Source organism: Mustela nigripes, chromosome 10 (assembly GCF_022355385.1).
Source record: "Mustela nigripes isolate SB6536 chromosome 10, MUSNIG.SB6536, whole genome shotgun sequence".
In the NCBI taxonomy this organism is placed as follows: domain Eukaryota; kingdom Metazoa; phylum Chordata; class Mammalia; order Carnivora; family Mustelidae; genus Mustela; species Mustela nigripes.
Window position 1 is genome coordinate 42,349,393 of NC_081566.1, and position 16,341 is coordinate 42,365,733.

At 56.3% G+C, this 16,341-nt stretch overlaps 1 protein-coding gene across 17 annotated transcripts in view; it reads left to right on the plus strand.

The window, feature by feature from the left end:
• Positions 1 to 16,341, plus strand: part of NFASC (neurofascin) — a 174,994-nt gene that overhangs the window by 151,739 nt on the left and 6,914 nt on the right. For 8 of the 17 annotated variants that reach the window (XM_059413205.1, XM_059413213.1, XM_059413208.1 and 5 more), the window contains 5 exons: positions 213 to 437; positions 3,803 to 3,919; positions 5,177 to 5,329; positions 12,016 to 12,147; positions 14,052 to 14,121. In XM_059413205.1, coding sequence (XP_059269188.1) covers positions 213 to 437; positions 3,803 to 3,919; positions 5,177 to 5,329; positions 12,016 to 12,147; positions 14,052 to 14,121 — 697 coding nt within the window. The remainder of the gene's footprint in view (positions 1 to 212; positions 438 to 3,802; positions 3,920 to 5,176; positions 5,330 to 12,015; positions 12,148 to 14,051; positions 14,122 to 16,341) is intronic. The other 9 variants (XM_059413215.1, XM_059413216.1, XM_059413221.1 and 6 more) reach the window with 2 other exon arrangements.

Here is a 16,341-nt window from a genome sequence, read left to right on the forward strand (position 1 = left end):
ACATGCACAAGGCTTCATTCTCTTCCTGGCCCATGGCTGTGTCCTCTCACTGTGATCCGTCCGACCCGGTCCGTCACACGCGGCGGGGGAGGCTTCTAGTCACTGAGCCCCATCTCCTCCCTGGGGCTGCCTGCCTTGCACGCGGGGCCGCGAGTCCAGGCCGAGGGCCGCCCAGACCAACCGGACGGGCTGTTTTACATTTCCCCCCCCAGCTCCTCCCACGTGGCCCCCGACCACGGTGGGTGCGACAGGCGCTGTGAGCAGTACTGACACTACTGCCCCCGCTGCCACCACCGAAGCCACAACAGTCCCCACCATCCCAAGTGTCGCACCTACCACCGTGGCCACCACCACCGCTGCCACCACTACAACCACTGCCGCCACCACCGCAGAGAGGCCTCCCACCACCGCCTCCGGGACTAAGATGCCCGAATCTGGTACTGCCGCCGCCCCTCTGCCCCGTCCCTCCGCCAGAGCCCCCACGTAGGAGGGCGGGTCTGGGGGTGCCGTTGGCTGATGCCTCCCGTTGTTTCTACCTGGAGAGCACACGGGGTTGCTAGGTTCGGGAGCCCGGGGACACAGAGCGCCACCTAGCACTCTCCACCTTAGGCGGCCCTCCTCGGCTCCGCACGGCTGGTCTAGCCTCATGTCCTGTTAACAGAGGCCCACACTCCGCAGGCAGTACCTGGGGTCCTGGATGGGAGAGCTGCCTCCACCTCCACGGGGAGCAGCAGCTCAGGGCTGAGCATTCTGGAAAGGAGAGAGTATGGGCCAGCGCAGGGGCCTAACCCCAGATAGTCGGCCTGAGAGGGCTTCCTGCCCAGGCAGGGCCTTGTCACTTCCAGCCCCGCAACCCAGAGGAGTGGGGAGCGGCCAGCCCTGCCAGGCAGCTCTTCCCTCGCCCCGTCTCAGCAAAGCATATCTACAGCCTCCCCACCCCCTGCAGCCTTTTTTTAAGAAGGGCTTCCAGGAAAGCATTGCTACGGAGCTCCGTAATGCCCAGGGGTGCTCTGTTGTTCTTCCCACTCTCATCCCCCACACCCCCAGATACACACCCCCATTTATTTCTAAGAACCAAGCATCAAACACCCTTGCACTACCGGTCCAGGGAGGGCCTCTAGCTTGCAGAGTGCACAGGCCAGCTGTAGAGTCAGCCTGATGCAGCTGGCAGGGCAGGCAGGAAGCATCCAGAACCCTCCACCGGCAGCTGTAGGGTGATAGCCACCCTCCCTACCCTCCCGGTCCTGGGCAAGTCCCTTTACCTTCTGGGGCCTCACTTCTCAGCACCTGAATGAGGATGGAGGCTTGATGCACGTGTGAGTATCGTCTTTAATTCCATTACACGAAGTAACGTGAGCCCTACGGGGACAAGGGACACATAACTGACAGTGTGTTCTCCAGACCTTGAAAATATCAATTTGCCATGAAGGTACAATATCTAGAATTTAAACAGCACAGACTATAGGAAGATGTTGGCTGGGGAGAAGCCTGGCAGGCTACTAGAAGCTGCCACCAGTAGTTTGGTAATGGGCATTCTTTGGGGCCACAGGGAGGCATCTTTGCCTTATAACAGGGCCCTGTGTCCCCACGAGTGCTGTGAGGTCACCGAGCAGATGTGCAGAGGCTGAAGAAGGGACAGATCTTGCCCCCCTGCAGAGTTCCTTGCCCTCCTGGAGGGGTCAGCCTTGCTGCCGTTGGACTAACCCATGGACTCTCACGTGCGACTCCTAACTGCCCGAGACACTGCGGGGGACCTGCCTGTGCCCATGAACTTATCCTTAGAGCCTGGGGACACCCTCAAACATCCTCATTTCCCTTAACGCAGCAGACTGGTGCTGCCATCCATGATTTTTTAAATGATCATCCATCTTTATCATGTCTTAGGACCAGATGTTTCCAAAGTTTACTTTTTTCAGGGTAAAATGGCACTTTTTCTTTGTCCTTAACGTGTCTCTTTCAGACTTCAAGGGATGCGCCCTAACTCTCCCATTGCAGGACTTGGCAGAACCGTCCATACTTGCTGTCACGCTTTCTGTTTTTCGTAGCAATCCGTAGTCCACCTTCCTGGTCTTTCTCTTCGAACATTTTCTTTAGCGATCAGCGTCCGGCTCTCTCTCCGTGGCATGGCCTTCCCCCAGCTCCTTTTAAGTCATTCTGCTTCCCCATGGCTTCACCTTTTCCAGCAGTCCCCCAATCTCCACTACCTTTGAGACCATCAGATTTGGCAGCCAAGCTATTTAAACTCAAATTCTCTGGCTAATTCCAGGCCCCAGAGCTGAGGAGGAAGAAGCTCGAGCTCCCACATCCTGAGTTCTCGTAGTTCATTCCCACTAGCAAGAACCATGAGATGCCAAGGAGCTGGGATTCGGGGTGGCGTAAAGCCTCCGGGACAATGGGATCCCCGGGCAGATAAGTAAAGAATCCCGCATTCTGCCCTCCCCACGGAGAATGCCCCATGGCGCTGTCAGTGGAGCCTCTGTCTTGGCCTCTCACCTAACAGGAATCATACTCACCTGGAGCAACCGGCATCCAACAAGGTTGTCATAGAGAAGGCACCTCTTTGAAGTGAAGATCAGATCTTTTATCACTTTCCCAGCCCTGCAGACTCGGTCACGTGTCAAGTAGATAATGAATAAATGCATCACCGTACTCTATTCATTTTTTTTGACAAGTGAGCCGATGACAGTGCCCCCTCGCATGCTAATAAAATATACAGGAGCCACACTTGTAAAGTCTTTGAAATACACGGCTTCACACTAGTACTCCGCTATGAAATCTTTGCTGGGCAGTGGAGTAATCAGACTGCTGGGACTGGTGAAAAATGATTACACTTGAAGATTAGTGCCACTCTGCTGTCCACAGGCTATGGTTTCAGACAGTACCGGGGCTTTGATAAAGCAGCTCCCAGCTCGTGGGCTCCAGATAATTAATGTTTCCCGTATTGCGTGGAGATCAAGCCTCAGAGACCATTTAGTGCTGAGAAGCCAAAAGAACTGGATTCTTCCTCTGTCTGAGCCTCTGAGGCTTGGCAGGCAAGAATGTGTTACCTTCTTTGGGTCCCAGCTAGCCCAGGAGAGGGAGAGGAGGGCTTCATAGCTCTCCTCTCTACTTGGAACCCTGAGGCTGTAGACCCCAAGTCCCCTTAGACTATCTGAGGCCCCGTTCCACATAATGCAAGAGCTTGCTGACCAAGAGGGACCTCAGGGACTCCAGAGCCACCCCTCTGGGTTACTGTTCTCTAGTCTCAGGAGCCCAGTAAGGCTTTCCCACCTTTGGTCCTGCCCTTCCTACACATCATGTCTCTCCAGGACCTTCAAGAGATCCCACTCTCCTTCCTATAGAATGTCTGTGGTTGAAGGGAACGAGGCTGGCCCATCTCTCGGCCTCCGTCTGTACGCTGGTCAACGGGGCTTTCTCCGGTTTCCTTCCGCTGCCCCATTCCAATCCATGACAGGGGATCTAGAAAGGGAAAGAGCCCAGGTTCGAGCCTCCAGTGGCATGGGTCGAAACCGACTTTTCATTCGGGCCCCAACCTGTGCAGACCCACAGACCGTCTCGAGCTCTCCCTCCCACACAGGTGCTCCTGCCTGCACCCGTTCTGACCTGGATGTTGACCTCTGGCCCGGCCACCGAGGCTGCAGCTTGGAGCTCTGGCGGGCCCCGTGCACAGCCTCCTCTGAGTCCTCCCTTTCCGAGCCGCGCACGCGTGTGTATGTGTGTGTGCATGTGTGTGTGCACATGGGTGTGTCTCCGGAGCTGCCTCCCTCCTCACCACTAACCCCTCTTCTAACCTGCCCACCAGCCCCCGACAGGCAGTCCATATGGAACGTCACGGTGCTCCCCAACAGTAAATGGGCCAACATCACCTGGAAGCACAATTTCGGGCCCGGAACTGACTTTGTGGTTGAGTACATCGACAGTAAGCATTGCTGAGCGGAGGGGGGAGGGCGGCGGCGGCCGCTGCGGCGGGTAGCGCAGATGCCATTAGAGAGACCCCGCGGACTCCCCCAGGCTCTGAGGGCCTGCTAGCCCGGCTTAATTATGACTTAATGAAATCGATACGCGCTCTGGCGGCAGTGGGGTGGGAAGAGCAGCCAAAGGAGAAGGAAGAGGGCTTCTGAAACCATTAGTGGAGGTCTAGGGTTGCATGTGCTGGGGAGGACCTGGGTAATGGGGCTCTGCGTTTGCTTCCTGCCCAGGATGCGGGTTCTGAATAGCATCCCCCACCCCATCACCAGCCAAACCTCACTTCTGCGTGGATTTCCGTAACTCACAGCCCATGGGGTCTCCACTGGAGAGGGGAGGCCAGTTCAGACTTTTGGGTTCAGCTGTGCTTTGCACACAGAGGAATGGCCAGTGGCCCCCTGTCCAAGGCACTGACCGGGGCCACTTTGTCTCAGAGAGCAGGTGACTGGAGCTGAGCTGTTCACTCTTTATGGGATCTCAGGATCAAGGGTACATATTGATTAGACTGTAGAGTGTGGTCAAATATCTGCCTTCTGTGAAGGAAGAGCCCTGCCCCTAGAGACTCAGACCCACCATGGTGTTCCCCTTAGCCGTGAATGAAACCAGCTCGCCCCACCAGGAGATCCACCTGGGCGAGCTCCCGAAGATCTGTAAGGAAAGAGCAAAGCCGACTCTCAGTCCTCTGTGGCCAGAGGCATTCCCATCCAGAGAATCAGCACCCCGAGTCTGATCCTTGCCATGGCAGCTCCCAACAGCCACCATTCACCCCGCACCTCAGAGGCCAGGGCACTCGCTTCTCCTGATGTGTGAACTCTCCACACAGTGAGACAGGAGAGGGGAAGCCAGGAGGGAGAGCCAAGAAGTAGAGTCCTGCCTCACCTCCATGTCCCACGAGGGGGGCTGACTGGCTCTCGGATCCTTCCCGGGAAAGCTCGCACCCAGGAAGTAGGTCGTAATTGTTTAGTGCTAAGACCATAGTGAGGAGAAAAAGCTTGAGGAGAAGGAAGAGCGCCCTTGGCAGAAGGGCTGCCGGATAGGGAGAGTCAGCATCGCATAGAAGGCTTGCTAGAGCTGCCCGGTGACCTCCTGGTCTGCACGGTGCCCCCACACCCCCAACGCTTCTGCCCTTGACCGGTGACCAGGAACCCAAGCGCTGCCTCTCCAGCTCCTCGTGCCTGGTCCTAGGCTGACTGAGGTTTCTGTTCCCCAGGCAACCACACGAAAAAAACTGTCCCTGTTAAGGCCCAGGCCCAGCCTATACAGCTGACAGACCTCTATCCCGGGATGACTTACACCTTGCGCGTTTATTCCCGGGACAACGAGGGCATCAGCAGTACCATCATCACCTTTATGACCAGTACAGGTGAGAGGGGAGCTGGCCTGGCCATCCCCGGCAAGCATGGGGCATTTCATCCCATTCTCAGCTTCCTGCTTGTCTCTTCTCCTTGGAAAGAAGACTCCTCCCACCCATTCCCCACCTTGCATGGCGTGTCTCGGCTCTTACTATACATTGGCCCACAGCTCCCAGGAGCCCAAGAGGAGCCAGAGTGCATGCACAGTGGAAAGAAAGCGCCCTTCCAACCCCCGGGCATGAGCAGGGAGTCTGAAGGAAATAGGATTGTAGCATGAGGATGGAGGAGGCCACCTGGCCCCCATCTCTGGGCTTGAAACAGAAGGGCTTGGTGTAGGCCAAAGCCGGGCCCTGGGCATGGGGCCGGGGGCCGGAGGAGCACAGAGCAAACCACCCCGTGCACGCAGGACCTTGCTTCCGGCGCGTGGTGTTAAGAGACAGGGCCATCCAAGGGCCTCGACGCCCCAAATCTTCCCAGGATCAGCACATATGTCACTGCCTTGCCACTACCATTTGTTAGAAAAATTCCCAAGTGTGTGACATGAGTTGCTGGGGGCTTTATTTTGGCTTAATTTTTTATCTCAAGTTTGCTGTGGCTTCAGAGTAGTTAATCTGTCGTGTTCAGCAAGAGGAGGAAGCTCTCTGGTTGGAGCAGAATTCTGGCTCAAAAGGGACTTCAGCTGTCACTAGAGAAGCAACCTCAGTGCACCAAGGGGACAGGCTGGCAGGGGCTCAGGGCACGGGAGCAGGTCAGGATGGGCAGGCAGTTTGGAGACCGGAGGGCACTGCTGATGTGTTCGTGTGTGTCTTCACAGTCGGCCAGGCAGGTGGCCGTGCTAAGCCCTGGGGCCAAGGGCGAGGGTTGGGGAAAGAGCCAGAGAGAGAAAAGGACCAGTCCCTGCCCCCAGGATGTCCTAATCAGATGCAGGTCAGTAGACACATGCATAGAAGGAAAAGAAATACCACACAATGATTTCTATGACTTTCTGAATGTTGACTGAAATATTCATTAACCCCCTGTGCCTGGCCAGGCTCATCCTGGCAGCCTGTATCTTGAGAGTCACACCCCACCCCTTCTGGCCTGGTCCCTCCTGGTCTGGACATCCTGTCCTCCGCCCCGTGCCTCCACCTGTCCTGCCTGTGTCCAGGCCATCGAGAACTCAGGGCATCTGAGTCCAGCTGCCCGCTTGAGGCCAGCCCAGCCAACTCGGGCACGACGTCTGAGCAAGTGGCCAGGCCAGCTTGGCAGCCAGCCAAAGGAACATGGCAGCTGAGCGAGCAGAGCAGGTGGCTGGACTCTGTCGGACCCAGTCAGGATCCCAAGCTGGCGCTCATCAGTACGTGCGTTTGATTTTGCTTCATTATGAACCTGAGTTCAGCACTGAGGCAGGGAGCCCCGATAAGATCCAGGCTGGAGCGCCCTGGTAGGGAACGCTGCCAAAGCCGGGCGCCCTCTGCTTCCAGAGTTTGACTTCTACCAGCACCAAGTCCTGGGGCTGTGAGTAAGGGGTGCGGAGAAAGAGCCAGAGAAAAAAGGACCAGTGCCTGCCCTCGGGGACATCCCAGACTGCTTCCCCATATTGAACATGCGGTACAGGGGGAAAAAGGAAAGGAAAGAAAACTAAGAAGACTGACAATACACTTCCGAACACTGGCTCAGTGTCCTTTTCTCTTTTCCTGTGGTGGTTCTGGAGAGACGCTTCCTGATAGATCGCTTTCAGAGTGAGTGAGTTTTCCCAGATTCCGCTCCGTGCAAGCCGGGGTGAGCAGGTTTGTGACCCCAGCCCTGAGGACGTATTGCTCCCTGACGTCACTGGCTGGTTAGAAATTACCATGTGCAAACCACAAAGGGAAAGGAAATATTTTCACTTTCTGAAGTTTGTGTGTTTCTGGATTCTTCGAAAATGCGCGCTGTATATCCTGTGGGCGGACTCCCGAGCCAAGTTCCCACGATCGCCTCGGTCCCAGGGTCTCATCAAAGCAAGAGTTTATGAGCATCTCTGGGTCACTTAGGTGACCACAGGCCATCACTTTAGCCCACAGACTCAACGTGCAGCAGTGGTTCGGGGGGGGGGGATATGGAAGAAAACCTCTAGGAATGCTAACCAGCTCCCTGGCCCTCCCCAGGAAGACCCCACGTGGGAAGTTAATCACCTCCTTGATGCTTTTGAAGCCAAAGAGACCCAAGGGACCACAGACACATAACTCTGGACTCTGGGGGGCTCCTCAGCTCTTCTGTCCTGGGGGTGGGCAGTATGGGCCAAGGAGGCAGGGGGCAGGTGGGGCCAGTGGGCCAGCGGAACAGACCGAGGACTGCCTCAGACCGCAGGGAAGCAGGAGGAGGAACATCAGGGGACCTCCCTGGAGTCAGTCTCAGTTATGTTTGGAAGAAACCCAGGATGGGACATGGTGCCGAGGCATCGGGTGCGGCTTAAGTAAGAGCAGCTAAGCCCCAGTGCATCTGAAAGAAGTCCTGTTCTGCATATTTCTCTGTTCCTATTTCTGAAATGTAATTCTCCTGCGGACTTTAAGTGACTGGCCTTTGACTCGTGAGAACTGCCAAACGGTGCATTTCTGAGCAGGGGTGCGGGAGTGCGGTGTGCAGAAGGCACACAAAATATGGCCTCTGGTCTAGAGTGAGAGGCATTGGGACTCTGAGTTTGCCAGGCATTGTGGGCTGGAAGAGCAGGTGCTATCTGGCCCCTCCGTTCCAGGAGGAGGTGGTGAGCGTCAGCACAGCCCCGTCTTCTAATGTTGTCATTACCGTGTCCATTAGGAATCTTGAAACACGTCGAACAGATCGATTAAGAATGATGTTGGCAGCCATGTGTAATACCCTGAGCCTTCCTACAGCGCCTTCCGCCTCCCAGAGTCCATTCTGTCGGGTCACGTTGTGAGTGAGATCATCTTGTCCTAAATTGCTTTTGGTTCTTGAGAAGCTAAGTCACTTTGATGGGGTCTGGTGGAGCCCACCTCACCCCAGATCCCGCCTGGTTTGGGTTTTGTTGACCAATCATCGACTAGAGCCTCGTCTTAGTTTCAGGTGTACAACATCATGACCTGATGTGTGTAGGTATTACAAAGCGGGGGCCACGAGAAGTTTAGTGAGAGGCCAACACACCGCATAGTTACAAAACCCACTTGGATTTGAACTGCCTTCTGGGTCCAGAATGTTCTTTGACCTCTTTGGCAAGGACTGAAGGTAACATTTGAACTTCAGGTCTGTCAGGAATGGACACTACATTCGCTTCCCAGATGGCCCATATGGCCGCTGTCCCTGGGATTGTGACTTCCTCTCACAAGACAAAGGGAGTCTCTGGGAGATGGCTTGTCAGGACATACAGAACAAGCATCAGGAAGAAGGTAGTGGAGCAAACAGAGTCCTGCAGACCTACAAACCAACTGTTGTGTGGAAGGTGGGAACCACCATCCAAACTCAAGGCATGGCTCATGGTCAAGCCAATCTCCCTCTGATGCCAGCAAGTCTCCCAAATTAACCGTATTAAATTAGGATTAAACTGGTATTTTATAAGTAGTCACTGCCTGCTTGCTACATGACCAGCATCATGCAAAGCCCTTGGGGGCCCAATGACTCCCCTGTTCTTGAGCCTTTAATAGGATCATTAAAAATCCGGACCCAGGAAACAGAGCAATTGAATGTTACGTTTGGTGGAGTAAACGGGTAAAATTGGACTTCGGAGATTGGTGTGAGCGGGAGGAGGGGGAGATTCAGGAAGGAGAGGTGGAGAGCAAGAAAGGCAGCAGGCCAGGCTGTCTCGGGCACGGTGGGAGAGCTGTCGGCAGGGGACGCGGGGAGCCCCTGGACGGCCGGGCATGATGGGAGGTGTCCTGAGAGCATAATAACACAGTGTGCCGTTGTATCCTGGGGACCTGATAGACCCAGGGTGAGGAGGGGACGCCCCTAGCCTGGAGCAGTGAAGCAAGTATGAGGGACACTGGAAGGACAAAGGATAAGCCTTGGGGATGGCAGGAATGGGGAAGCCACCGGCAGGAGGGGGGACAGGAAGACATGGGTCGAATTTCAAGCAGACAGACCATCCAAGGAGATGTTAGGGTGTTAGCTGGGAGCAGTGGGCTTGGTGCTGTGGAACTGGCTGGAGGGACAAAGCGAGAGGAGTTAAGGGATTGCTGGTTGGAAAGTCAGGCCTGGAGGACGGGGGAAGGTAGGAGCCGAGGAGGTAGAGGGAGGTTTGAGAAAGACCCACTCCACCGTGGTAGTTGAAGCAGTGAGTAGAGAGGGGCTTGAGGTTGGCCTGGCGGGGTTGGAGGAAGAAAAAGACGGGACCCGGAGCCCATGAAAGACGGAGTTCACCCAGAGAAGGAGTGTGCCTGAGCTCGAGCTGAAAAGCGTGGCGGGTTCCTCCAGGGTCTTTGTTTTATGATTCAGGAAGCTTCAGGGTGTTTAACAGCAGAAGGGAGAAGAAAGCAGTGAGGAAGGTGCTGGAGGGTTTGCGATCCTTCTAAGACTGAGCCCCCTGGGAGGGGCGAGCTACTGCCATGGCTATGGAGGCAAGGACAGCTGTGGAGGCTGTGAGGCTTCTGTGGTCACATTAATGTCACCGACATAGGGGTATGTCAGTGACATAGGGATATGATGGCGTGGAGGGGCGTGGGAGGGAGCAGCAGTTTGGGGGCACAGGGAGAGGGGAATGGAGGGATTGCCAGGCAGCCCCAAAGGTCCGGTTGAAGTGCACATAGCTTACCAGCTCTGCGACCTTGAGCAAATCACATGAACTCTCTGTGCCTCAGTCGTCTCATCTGGAAGATGGGAATAATAAAGCCTGCTGGATGAGGTGGTGAGGACTGACTCAGATGAGGCGCGGAGAAGTACTCGGAGTGTGAACTGTGATTAGTGCCGACCCGGATGGGGATGAGCGCCAGGAGAAAGAGGAATGAGAGCCATCGGGGAGTGGCTGGTTGGGGGAGAGGGCTTTGCCTTCAGCTGGGAAGGCCTTTCTAGGAGGAGAGGCCGGTGGGTGAGGCGGCCATCTGAAGGAAGAGCAGCACATGGAAAGGCCCGAGGTAGGGAGGTGAGCGGCCGGTGTGGCTGGAGGAGAGAGGGTGGGAGACCCGCCTGGAGAAGGGTCCGGGGTCAGCCCGGGTGGGGCCTGCCGGGACGGGATAGGAGGCATGTGTTTCCCCCGTAGCAGTGGGACGCATTGGAGGGTTGGACTGAGAAAGTGATTTGCTCAGACGTGGGGTTCTAGGAGGATCTCCGGGACACTGTCCAAGGAGCAGCCTGCCGGAGTGTGAGGGAGGGGGCGTCCCCCACAACAACATCCACAGACCAGGTGAGCACGAGGGCAGAGAGCACAAAAGTGCTTGCTCCTGTCTTCCCCATCTGTCCAGACCCTTCCTGGTGCCATGACCTTACCTAGGCACCGGGAAGGCGATAAAGAGTTTCTCTGTCCAAGAAGAGCAAAGGGTAGGATTGCACCCCGATGCTTGCCCCACAAAAAGGCATGGGATAAAGACTCTGGGGCACAAGGGCTCTGGGTCACCCCCTGTTCCTTGTGCCCCCCCACCCGGGAGGAAGCCCCGTGCTTGGCTTAGGTTCTGTGGGCTCTCTGGGACCCTGCTGTCGACGGGCGCTGTGAGACGACCCCTCAGCTCACTTGGCGGGCTCTGGGCTTACTTTGGGTCTGCTCGGGTGGCTTGGATCCTGCCTCTCCTCCCCAGTCTTGGTTCCCATGGCAGGCTGGGTTTCAAGAAGGGGCGCTTGTGCTCTCTAGTCCATAGAAAGAAGAGTCGGGGTGGGGGTCCTGCCCACTCCACATCCCCTCCCAAACCCTAATGCCGACAGTTGCGTCATTCGGGATACCGTGAGATGGCAGCTGAGCTCCTGTGCTCTGGGCCTACTCTCGTGCTCCTTGAACTATGAAGGGGTCTACTCAGGTCGAGACATGTCTTCACGCACTCCAGGTGGGGCTAGGGAGGGACTCACGGTCGTGGCGGGGGGGTCCTCCATGCATGGACGTGCTCTGAAATGGCATGGGGTGCGCAGAAGGCATGGCCTCGGCCCAACTGGGGGTACCCGCACAGGGACTGTCTGCTGTAAGGAAGCACACAGCCCAGCTGGGGGAACGTGAGAAAGCACACGGCGTTCTGGAACGACACTCCAGCCAGGACCCCTGGCAAAGAGACCTGGTTGGCTTCGGGAACATATCGGTGGGAAAGGTTGCTGTTTGGGGCCTGTGCGGGCCCGTGAAGGTGTTCTTGGAACAGGTTTTTGCAATGTAGCCACGGCCTCCATTCCCTAATGGGTAGCAGAGTCCCGTTTCCTCATCCCAGGCTCATTCATGGGGACTCGAACTTTCAGGGCCAATCTCTGGCCTTCTGTCCACCCCCATCAGGCTGTAACCAGCCATCTGGTTTGAAGAATGCCGTGCCCCATCCTTAGGAAACTTCCCCTTCCTAGAGGACCTGTTCAGCCTTCTGCTGCTTATTCTGCTTCCTATATCCCTTTCCTGTGCCTCTTTTCTGATCTCTGGACCTTGGCTCTTTAATTATTTTCTCTCCGTCCCTGTAGCGGGGTGGTTCGGGCCAGAGGGCTGCTAGGTAGTAGCTTAAGGCTCAAGGAGGAACATCGACATGAAATAGCCATTCTTCCCCCACGTTTCCCTGCTCACCTCCACCCCCGGGAAATCGCTCATGTCTCTGCTCCTGCCCCTCCCCAGCTTACACCAACAACCAGGCCGACATCGCCACCCAGGGCTGGTTCATTGGGCTCATGTGTGCCATCGCCCTCCTGGTGCTGATCCTGCTCATCGTCTGTTTCATCAAGAGGAGTCGGGGCGGCAAGTACCCAGGTAGGATGTACGAGAGGAACGGGCTTGGGGACATGGGGCCAGCATTCCCAGGATTCCCCGGCCATATCCAGGGGGCTCAGGTTCTCCCGGCAAGCCTAACCCTTGCCAAGCTTGGACAGACAGTCCTCTCCCCTGGTCTGTCCATCTTAGAGCTGCCAGAAAGCACTTGAGTTAATCAAGTTCGCCTGAGGTGGGTGGATGGAACGGTCCAGGCAGCTCCAGAGAGGGGACGGAAGGAACCGTGACTCCCATTAAGAATGACCTTCCCTCCCCTTGACTCACCAGCTGTCTGCTCAGTAAATTGGCTTTTTTCAGCCTGAATCTCATTAGGATCCCATGTCCCAAGGAAGGAAGAAGGAAGAAAAGCATTTTCTCTAACCATGAGAAGGAGAGAACAGAGAAGGGAGGGTCTGGATGGAAGCAGCACGCCCATGAGAGAGGCTCTCTGGGCTGTAATGACAGACCCCTGGCAGAGGGTCAGGAGCTCCTGCTCGAAGAGCCCCCAGAGGCTCAGGGGTGGCCTGCATTGGTACAGACCCCATCAGTAAAGAGCTCTGGGCTTCCCTAGCATCCCAAAGAGCCATTGCTCTTCTGGGTGCCTCAAGATCCACCAGCCCAGACAAACCAAGGTCAAGGACAAGGACCTCGGGCATTCCTGCTTCTGGAAATATTGATTGCTTTTTCAAATAGGGGCAACAAAACCATCTGTCTGGGACGGGGTGGGTAGAATGACAGGAGACAGGATAATGGATGACCCAGCGAGCAAAAATCCTGCCGGACTGCAGAATGAAATTGCTCCCTGACCCCCAAAGCTCCATTGCCAAGCACGGGCCATGCTCCCCAAATGCCTGCCTCTCCCTCCCTCTAAATGAGTCCTCCTCCAGGGTCCCCCTAAAACTCAACTCAGAGAGAAGATTCTCTTTCCCCTGTCCGCGTACCCTCAGACCCTAGGATTCTAAAGGGTTTTGCCTGTGATTTAAGTGAGGCAGGTGTCTGTGAGGGAGAGCAGGAAATTGTAATTCTTTATTGGCAAATACTATTTCCTTTCACCTTATTGTGCTGTGTTGGGATTGTTTTTCTCCTGAAAAAGAGAAAGCCAGAGTCAGGGAGAAGAGTAGCCTTATTGAACTCACCCCCCAACTCATCAGATCAACTTTGAAGCTTCCTTTACCTATTAGACAGTGTTGCTTTCCAGAAAGTTCTTCTCACAGCTTACCTCCTTCCCTCCAGCTGCAAGGTAAGGCCCTAGTCCACTAGAAAAATGAGCAAACCATGAAGCCCGGGCTCCAACCTTCGTGCTAGACTTCATGGTAGACTCTGTGTTGGGTGCCAAGGACCCAGAAAAGAAAGGTGATCTCTCCCTCAAGACACAGCAGGCGCCCAGCAGGAAGATCACAGCCCAGCAAGACAGGGCGTGGGATGGGTGTGTGCAAACCACAGAGGAAGCATGGGAGAAGAGGGTCCCACACACTAGTGAGGTCACAGAAGGAAGAGCATTTTCTATCCCAAAGGTGCCTACGGAACATCCCCTCGGCCCAGGGCCCCCTGTTGGGGGCTTTTACAAACGGAGCACAAATACTTGTGCTGCAGAACAGAATAAGAGAGGGGCCAAAGAAAAAAATCACATCCATTTGGTGTGGTGCTGGGTGGGGGGGCAACCCCGTGGAAAGGTGGAGGTGGGGGAAGGGGCAGCCTGGAGGTTTCAGTTGTCAACAGAGAAACCCTGGGGATGAGGAGGAGGCGGGGCGTCAACCTGACAGCTGGTTAAATGCAGGAAGCCCGAATAAGGGAGGCACCAATGATGCCTTGTTGAAAGAGAGAGTGTCACTGACTCTATAGTTGGGGTCCCGGGGTACAGGGGCATAATCACCGTGTCTGTGTCTTTGCTTCTCTTATCGGCCAAGTGCGAGAAAAGAAGGATGTTCCCCTGGGCCCCGAAGACCCCAAGGAAGAGGACGGCTCCTTTGACTACAGGTGGGTGACCTGTTTGGCTCCTGGTCCCCCAACCCCCACCCATCCGGCTGTCACCTCTGCCTCGCTGACAGCCCCTACTTGTAATGAGGGGGCTGGACGAGGCTGCCTCCCCGCAGAGGGGACTCTGCCTGGCACAGTCTCATGGACTGTTCCATTCACTCAACCACACAGCTCCAAGCTGTCGAGATCCTCAGAAGGGTGCTTTCAGCCACCTCTTTCCTCTGAAAGCAGACGCTGGGAAGGCCATGGCCATGAAATGAGCTGTCAGTTTCCTCTCTGCCCACCGCCCCCTCCCTCCCACAACCCTGAAGACAGGGACCCAGGGAAGCTGTATTGTCTTGGAACCTCAACTCAGTGAAGAATTGGGGAGGCGGTTCTAGACCTTTTCCTCATGAACTTGAATGATATCTCCGGGCCCTAGCCAAGAACAGCCCTTGGAGAGGCATCTGGTCATGGCCTGTCCCAAATCAGAGGACTGAGGCCCAGACAGGGACGTGACCTGCCGAGGAATCCCACCCACGCTCAACGCCCAGGGAGCTGGTGGCAGAGCTGGAGAAACCAGGGCCTCACTTCCGGCTGGGAGACATCAGGATCCATCCCTCTCAGATCTGGATGGGCCTTTGTGGCTGGCGTGATGACGCTGTAATGTCCCATTTTGGTGGCAAATGTATCCTGAGTTAAGGCATGATGCAGGGCGGGTCATGGAGGCCTCATTCCCAGACCAAGGCGGGCGGGAGGAAATGCTCAGATCAGAGCCCTACTTCCCCACCCCCACCCTGTTACTGTCTGGGGCAAGATCACCCCATCTTCTCTGACCTCTCCTTTTCTGGCCCTTGGCCTCCACCACTCTGCTCACCAGCAGCCCAGCAGGTGAACACTGCCCGGAGCCACTGCCTGGCCAGGAGCCCAGCAGAAGACTATGTACCAAATCTGGCCACCCAGCCCCCACGTCTCCAAAGGCCTCCTAAAAGGGCGAGCAGCAGAGGTCCCTCCCCTGACTGTCCTCAGCACTCCTGGCAGGGCCCATCTTCCCCAGAAGCTGAGCCCTATTTCTTGGCCACCAGTTTCCAAAGGACACAGGGCTTTCCCTCCCCCAGGCCCTCAACGCAACCCCAGAGAGGGGTGAGGACCTCCTGGGCTTGGAGAAGCCACTTCCTCAGCCCCGTCTCCCTAAGACACCATAGGTGTCTGCCTAATCCCCACCCACTCCCCTGTCCCACCCACAGGGAGGCTGGGTAGACACACACAGGAGCCTGCAAAGGCCCACACCCCCACACACGCGCGCGCACACCTGCCTTAGGTTTGGCTTGGCTTAGAAACCTCTCTGGTGGGTCTCTCTGCTTCTCTCCCCCTCATCTGTCCCCCTGTGTCCGGGTCTCTCGGAAGATGGGCCAACAGGTGACTAGACCAGAGACCCCCTAGTCCTTCTGGTTCCTTTCTAGCTTCCCTTAGAAGAAGTCTGCTCTTTCCAGATCTAGCTCCTCTTTCTCTGTGAGAACCTGACACACTGAAGATGCTCCCTCCAAGCTGGGCCATTGTCCAGTAGCTGCATTTGGCTTAGGTGCCCGGAGTCCCCTAGAATCACACAGACACAATCCTCCTGTTCCTGGGAGGGAACGTGTGTAAAAAAGACCCAGAAGTAGGACCAGGACCAGCAAGAAACTGCTGGTTTTCAAAACGTGAGCCCCACTTTCCACACAGACTCAGTGCAGCCCTGTAGACTGGCTGCCTCCCTGTAGCCCCAACACAGGCCCAAGGAACAGGGCGCAAGAGGGAGGGGCTGATAACGTTCCAAGTACCGACGCCAGGCTCGGGTTCGGGCCCCAGGTCCTCCCCTGCCGGCTGTCTCTGCCCAGCACTATCACTGCCCACTCTAAAGGCAACTTAACTGGTTGTTCCTCCTGCACACAGATACCCAGGAAGGACTGCGTATGGCCCGGGGGCCAGGAAGGGGACATTATGTGTTTGCCCACACTGCCTGGCACCGCTGGGGGCCATCTACCCCTGAGATGCGGCCATAAGCACCCGGCCCCCCTCAGAGCCTAAAGGGCAGAGCTTTCAGCAGGCTGGGGAAGGGAGGTGGTGCCTGAGCACAGCCCAGTTAAGGGGGTGGGGTGGGGTGTTGTCTCACTTCCCTGGGGGCACTGCAGACATCCCAGCAGGTAGACCCTGCTCCGCCCCGAAGCCTGCCAGCTCTCCTTGCAGGGGGCTGGGGGGTGT